At 55.0% G+C, this 6,585-nt stretch overlaps 1 protein-coding gene across 1 annotated transcript; it reads right to left on the bottom strand.

The window, feature by feature from the left end:
- Positions 1–3,990: 3,990 nt before the first annotated feature.
- ASCL2 (achaete-scute family bHLH transcription factor 2) lies at positions 3,991–6,115 on the bottom strand. The gene is made up of 2 exons (XM_072638305.1): positions 5,239–6,115; positions 3,991–4,624 (listed from the first exon to the last, which is right to left on the bottom strand). The coding sequence occupies exon 1, from the start codon at positions 6,017–6,019 to the stop codon at positions 5,267–5,269; it is 753 nt and encodes a 250-aa protein (XP_072494406.1). The 5' UTR covers positions 6,020–6,115; the 3' UTR covers positions 3,991–4,624; positions 5,239–5,266.
- Between the last annotated feature and the right edge of the window lie 470 nt (positions 6,116–6,585).

Raw genomic sequence — 6,585 nt, 5'->3', positions numbered from 1 at the left:
AGTCAGACATCAAACAATGTAACTGTATACAATGTTCTCCTGGTTCTGCTTACTTCACTCAGCATCAGGTCATCTAAGTCTTCCCAGGTTTTTCTGAAATTTTCCTGCTTATCATTTCTTATAGCACAATAGTATTCCATTATATTCGTATGCTAAACTTGTTCCATTCCTCAATGGATGGGCATCCCCTCAATTTCCAATTCTTGGCCACCACAAAAAGATCTGCTATAAATATTTTTGTACATGTGGGTCCTTTGCCCATTTGTATGATCCCTTTGGAATAGTTTTGTAGTTCCAAGTTGCTCTCCAGAATGGCTGGATCAGTTAACAACTCCTAGTGTTCCAATTTTCTCATATCTTCTCCAACTTTTATAATTTTTCTGTGTCATCAAGTTAGTCAGTTTGATAGGTGTGATCTGGTAACTCAGAGTTGTTTTAATTTGCATCTCTCTAATCAATAGTGATTTAGAAAACTTTTTCATATGACTATAGATAGCTTTAATTTCTTTCTCTGAAAACTGCCTGTTCATATCCTTTGACCATTTATCAATTGAGGAGTGATTTATATTCTCACAAATTTAACTCAGTTCTCCATATATTTGAGAAATATAGTTCTCTATAGATGTGAGAAATGAGGACTTTATCGGAGACGTTGGCTGTAAAAATCATTTCCTAGCTTTCTGTTTCCCTTCTAATTTTGGTTGCATTGGCTTTGTTTATGCAAAAACTTTTCAATTTAATGTAATCCAAATCATCCATTTTGCATTTCATAATGTTTTCTATCTCATTTGGTCATAAATTCTTCCTCTCTCCATAAATCTGAAAGGTAAACTATTCCTTGCTCTCCTATTTTGGTTGTAGTGTCAGCCTTTATATCTAAATTGTGTACCCATTCTCATCTTAGCATAAAATATTGGTTTATGCCTAATATTTGCCATACTATTTTCCAGTTTTCCCAGCAGTTTTGTTAAATAGTGAGTTTTCATCCCAGAATCTGGGATCTTTTGGTTTATCAAAAAGTAGATTACTATTGTCATTGACTACTATGTCTTGTACACCTAAATTATTCCACTGATCCACCATTCTTTTTCTTAGCCAGTACCAAGTAGTTTTGAAGATTGCTGCTTTATGATAAAAGTTAAGATCTAGTGTGGTTATGACCTCCGCATTCTTCTGTGGGTTCAGCCTGGGCTTGCCCTTAGATGGCCCATCACCTGTGGAGGTGGCAGGCCAGGAAGCCCACAGGTCTCACCTTCGGGCCTGAGTTCTAGACAGCACATGATGGTGATCCAACCAGACTTATTAAGAATAAACAAACAGGAGTAACAGCTCACATTATTATGGCATTTTCAGGTTTTTCATTTGAGCCTTCCAACAACCCCGTGAGGTAGGTAACATTACTCCCACTACATGGATGGGTGAGAGAGACTAAATGCTGAAGCCAGTAAGCATCTGAAGCAGGGTTTGAATTCAGGTCTTCCTGACTCCAAATCCAGCATTCTTGCCTCCCACTACACAGAGTAGACTAATATTGGGGGGAGTTTGAGATCAGAATTATCGACAGGTGGAAAGCCCTGAATGTTTGTAGAGAAAAGTATGATAGCCTTTGAGGCTAACAAAATGGAGTTCTTGAAAGGATCTGCTTTAAAAAATAGAGAATACGTATATTTACCAATTTTACTTCAGGCGCTTCTCAAGTCTCCCAAGGACTTGAATGCAGTTTATTTTCTTCAGTAGTTTAAACATTCCCCCTGCAATCTTGTTCACAGGTCCAGGTAGCAAACCCTCTCTTCATGGAAATACAAAGGTCTAGCTTGGTTCTTATCTATCCCCAATTCTAAATCAATTTGGTCCAAATGAGTTGGGGCTCCCTTGGGGAGGGGCTTTCATTCACCACCCTACCTTTCACCAGCATGGCTCTGGTCTCCCAATCTAGACAGGCCCAGCTGAAGCCCCACCTCCTCTTATCAGAATCCTAGAGGTTACATTTGAGAGGGAATTTTAGAGATGGCCAGGTCCAATTCCCCCATTTTACAGATTAGTAAACTGAATTCCAGAGAAACTAATTGGGAGCATCCTTCTCTTGCCCAATGTCACAGAGGCAAGATTGGAAGCCCAGAATCTCTGAAACCAAGTCCAACCCCAAAGACCTTGCTCCTGTATGGTGATGCCTCTCCAGGCCCCAGTGATCTGTCCTTGCGCAGCCTGGGGTCACACACTGTGGCTCTGGGTATCTCTTGCTGTATTCTTGTCCCCCAGGTTTGTAAGAGATTTAAGTGACAAAAACGGTGAAGTTGCTACTTCTATCAGACTATAAGTCAGGAAACCCTTTAGAAAGAGACTAACCCTTTAGTCTCTCCAGGCTAGGCTTCATTCAGAGATCTTCAAGAGAACTGGACTGAGGCCTGACCCCAGCCTTGGACTGGGCTGTGACTTCAGCAGTAGACACAGGAGAGACAGAGAGACAGAGGCAGACAGAGACAGGGACAGAGAGCAGAACAGAGTAGAGGAGATAGGGGAGGGGGGTGAGGATGATAGAGCTAGGAGACCTGGAGAAAGCCTCAAAAAGAGGTGCCTGACACAAGTTTCTTCATTTCAAAGACGCCTCCAACTGGTGAAATCCCAGCCCAGGCCCAGACCCCAGATAGAGACATTTATCATCCATTCACTTTCTGCATTCTGTGGGGTTGCTGGCTTCCAGCCCACCTCCCCTGGGTGACTCGGTGAAATCGAACCACTTCTAGGACATTCTTTGGGTCCCCAGCACTACTCAGCACAAAGCCCTGGGCCTGGTACTGAGTAGGTGCTTAGTAAATGCTTGTGGAGTGAGTTGAGAATAGATAAGGAATTCTGGGAGCAAAGAGACAGAAGTCTTCCGAGGGAGAGGAGGGCAAGACGACCTGGGGAGGGGTTGTCTGTCTACAAACAGTGCCTACTGCGTGCTGGGCCCTGGGCCAAGCACTGGGAATACAAGCCTGGGACTGCCCTCAAAGATACACACTGGGCCTTTGGGAGGCCATCTGCCGAGGTTCCCTGACTCAGGTGGGATTTCCACAGGACCACCAGTTCCAGGAGGCTAATGGCCAGTGGAGTTTCGAGATCAGCAGAGAGCTCAGTCCTTTGGGGACTGGAGACTGGAACTGAATGGCGGAGAGCTGCAAAGAGGCATTGGCCAGAGGGTGCCCAGAAGGCCTTGCTCTGCACGTGCCCAGCCCGAAGCTGCCTGAGGGGAGAGTTCTGGGCAGTGCCTCCTCCGCAAAGCCTCCACCCACCCCACCCTCAGCTTGCTGGGGCTCTTCCCCATGCTGCCCAGGGCCAGGATTCCTGGGTGCTCCTTGCTAATGGTTATGCCGGGAACACCCCAGCTCAGCCCTGATTCTCCACAGACTGTGAGGCGGGAGGTTGAACTGCCTCCTAAAAGCCCTCGGTGGCTGGGCCTAAAGGTTCCAGGGGCAAGGTTGGCGTCCAGTGAGAGGCCAGCTCAGCCTCCTCTGGTTCAGTAGCCTTGGGGCTTCCTGGCCAGCAGCTGCCCCACCCTCTCTCCCCTCCCCCAGGAAAGGTGCTCTGGGATACTCAAAGTTGATGTGATTTCTTAGCTTACTTATCAGACTGGAGGGAAGGAAAGGGCTGCTTAGCCAGGCCAGGGAGGAGGAGGGCATCATGCCTACTAGGTCTCTTCTCCCCTCCAGTCATTCTTCTCAGCCTGGACTTGACACTGTGCCATCTGCCCAAGTTGGAAAGTGCCCACATCCCCTCCCCTTCCAGAGATCAAACCACAGGGGCAAGGGCTGCCCATCCTTCTCCTGGGCCCTAGGAGTCCTGTGTCTTGTTAAGAGGAGCCCACTTCCACATACCACAGGGCCGCAGGGCTCATTTCGGCACCTCAGCTTTCCCATCTATCTAATAGGCACCTCTTCTCTCCTGGGACAGTTTCTACCCCTCCCTCTGAGCCAGCACTGAGCTTTACAGTCGTGTTATAAATAGATTGTTTTATTTATAAAATCCACTTTCCATAAAATAGGGTAATTCTTATGTACAGGGCAGACAGCCCCTCATACAAGGTCATCTGCCCAAGCCTGCAATCTTGCCTTCACCGAAGGCAGCCAGGGTCGGGCCAGTCTACTTGGAGCCAGAGTGGGGCTGGGAAGGGGGTCCGTGCTTCAGGCTGAGGATAGCCCCCCACCTCCCCATAATCATGTTTACTCCTTTCCCAAACACCAGTTCCTGGGTACAAAATACATTTTTTGTTGACACCATTCTCTGGGACACAATTCCACGCATAAAAAACCAGATTCTCTGTCCTCGGAATCCCTCCCCCCTAACGAGGAGCAGGGGTGATTACACTCAACCCCTAAAAAAGTCTGAGGCAGGAAGAAAGGAAGGTAAAAGACAGACGGCAGCTTCCACTGTCCCTCAAGTCCCCAGCCTGTCCTGGGGTTCCCCCACAGACCCCACCCCCCGGTCTCCGCAGCCGGCTCCAGCAGCCAGGGCTCCAATCGCAGGCTTCCTGAGTCCCTCGCCGTCCAGCAGCCAGGGTGGATCCTTGGTCTATGACAAGATCAGGCTTTCTGCAGCTCCTTCACAGACAGGGAAGCAGACTGGGTGCTCTCGGCGTTCAGTGCCGCTTCGAGGGACAGAAACGAAGAATGAGCCCAGCCGGCAGAACCAGTTGTGCTCCCCGGCCCGCCTCGGCCCCACCCCGGGGCCCCCCAGACAAGCAGGCAGCTCTTCCCCTCCTCCCGCGGGGCCCCCAGACCCTGCGGATGCAGCTCGGACCAGACCGCCCCCTCCAACCAGCTCGGCAGTTTCACTGTCACAGTTAACTCGCCGTTCCACGGCCAGGGCCCCGCGCCGGAGGCGGGGACTTCAAAGCCAACCTCGGCTCCGCTTTGCCGTGACTCAGGGCCTCTCCCTCGGCAGACCCATTTGCATTGCAAAGTCACCCGCCTTCAGCGCTCTTAGCCCGAGGGAGCGGCCTGGGAAGAGTGGGGGGCACCCGCTCCTCGGGCCGACCCAACTATCCAGAGGAAGTTAGGAGATCACCGGCTCAAACAAAGGCCGCCCTGGCAGCGACGAGTCCCCGGGGGGTGGGGGGAGGAAGAGGCGGACTGCACCCCCGTCGGGCTGCTCTGAGGCGAGGGGGCATGTTGGCCAGAGTCAGCGCGTGAGCTTGGGGAGGGCACGTCGGGCCGGTGGGTGTGAGTGGGGGGTGGCCACCTGTCCATAGCTTCGAGTTACCTGTGGCGGGGGGCGGCGCCACCCCCTCTCAGTAGCCCCCGAACCAACTGGTGAAGTCCAGCAGCTCCTGCTCCTCAGGACTCAGTGCCCCCTCGTAACCACTCTCGTCGGACGAGTAGGGGGAGCGGGGAGAGCCGGGCACCGAGCTGCCCTCTCGGACAGGGGACGACGAGTCGAAGGAAGGGGAGCCCGATGCGTACGAGCCGGAGTAGGGGCAAGGGCCCCCAGTGCCCCCGGCCCCGGGGGGCTGCGGGGAGCCGGTCGAGGCAGCGGCGCCCGCGCCCAGGAGGCCCTCAGGGAAAGGGGCAGCCCCGGCGTCTTGTTGCGCCAGCAGCTGCTGCAGGGCACGGATGTACTGGACGGCCGAGCGCAGGGTCTCCACTTTGCTCATCTTCCTGCTGGCAGCGCCGTTGGGGACGTGCTGCCGCAGCGTCTGGAAGCCCAGGTTCACCAGCTTGACGCGGTTGCGCTCGCGCTCGTTGCGCCGGGCCACGGCGGCCGCTCCTCCCCCGGGGCTCGAGTCGGGGCTGGGCTGCGGGGGCTGCGGCGGGGGCAGCTGCAGGCTCACGGGGCCCGGGGCCCCTGGCGCGGGAGCGGCCCGACGCTTCCAGCGCAGCAGCTCGGGGGACGCAGGTCGCCGCCGCCGGGCAGCCCTCAGGGACGCGTGGGGAGGCGCGGGGGCGGGCGGAGAGTAGGCACCGGCGACCACACCGCCAGAGTCCAGGGGACGTGCGGGGGGCACCGGCGGGCTCCGCGCTCTTCCGCAGCTGTCCATGTCCATCCGGCCCGTCCGCGCCGCGGCCCCGGCCAGGGCTGCCGAGGCCACCTCCCTCGCGGGCAATGCTTACGCGCGGCGGCCGGACGCGGAGAGGGGCAGCGCACCGAGGGGTCGACGGGTACCAGGCGGGTGGCAGCGCGTGGGCCCCTCGCGTCCCGCGCGTGCAGTCGGTGGCCGCTGTCCTGCTCGCGGGCTGGCTGGCTGGCTGGTGCGCTCTTCCCGGTCGCGGAGTCTTGTTTTTAAATGCACATGGAGCCCCAACGCCCTCCCCCCTAGGAGCCCAACGTGCGGAGCCCCACTGGGGCGGGCGCTCCCGCCTTGCTCCTGCTCCCCCTCCCCTCGGGCTTGGCCGCTGTCCAAGCGGCCTCCTCCCGGCCCCCTTTTTCATCTCCACGCGCTGGGCGCGCGCGGGGCGGGGCGGGAGGCAGGGAGGCGGCTGTCGGGGCGGCCGCACGAGCCTTGCCTCCGACCCACCCCCACGCAGCCCCCCTTCCCTTCCTCGGCTCGTTCCTCCCTTTCTCCAATTGGTCTCCCCCAATCGCCGCCAGCCTGCCCGGCCAATAGCAGTG

Source organism: Notamacropus eugenii, chromosome 2 (genome assembly GCF_028372415.1).
Source record: "Notamacropus eugenii isolate mMacEug1 chromosome 2, mMacEug1.pri_v2, whole genome shotgun sequence".
Taxonomy (NCBI): Eukaryota; Metazoa; Chordata; class Mammalia; order Diprotodontia; family Macropodidae; genus Notamacropus; species Notamacropus eugenii.
Note: the sequence above shows the minus strand (reverse complement) of the source record. Positions and strands in the feature narration are given on the sequence as shown.

Bases quoted from the DNA above. Each gene is read 5' to 3' on its own strand.
- ASCL2 (XM_072638305.1), bottom strand. From the start codon at position 6,019: ATGGACATGGACAGCTGCGGAAGAGCGCGGAGCCCGCCGGTGCCCCCC.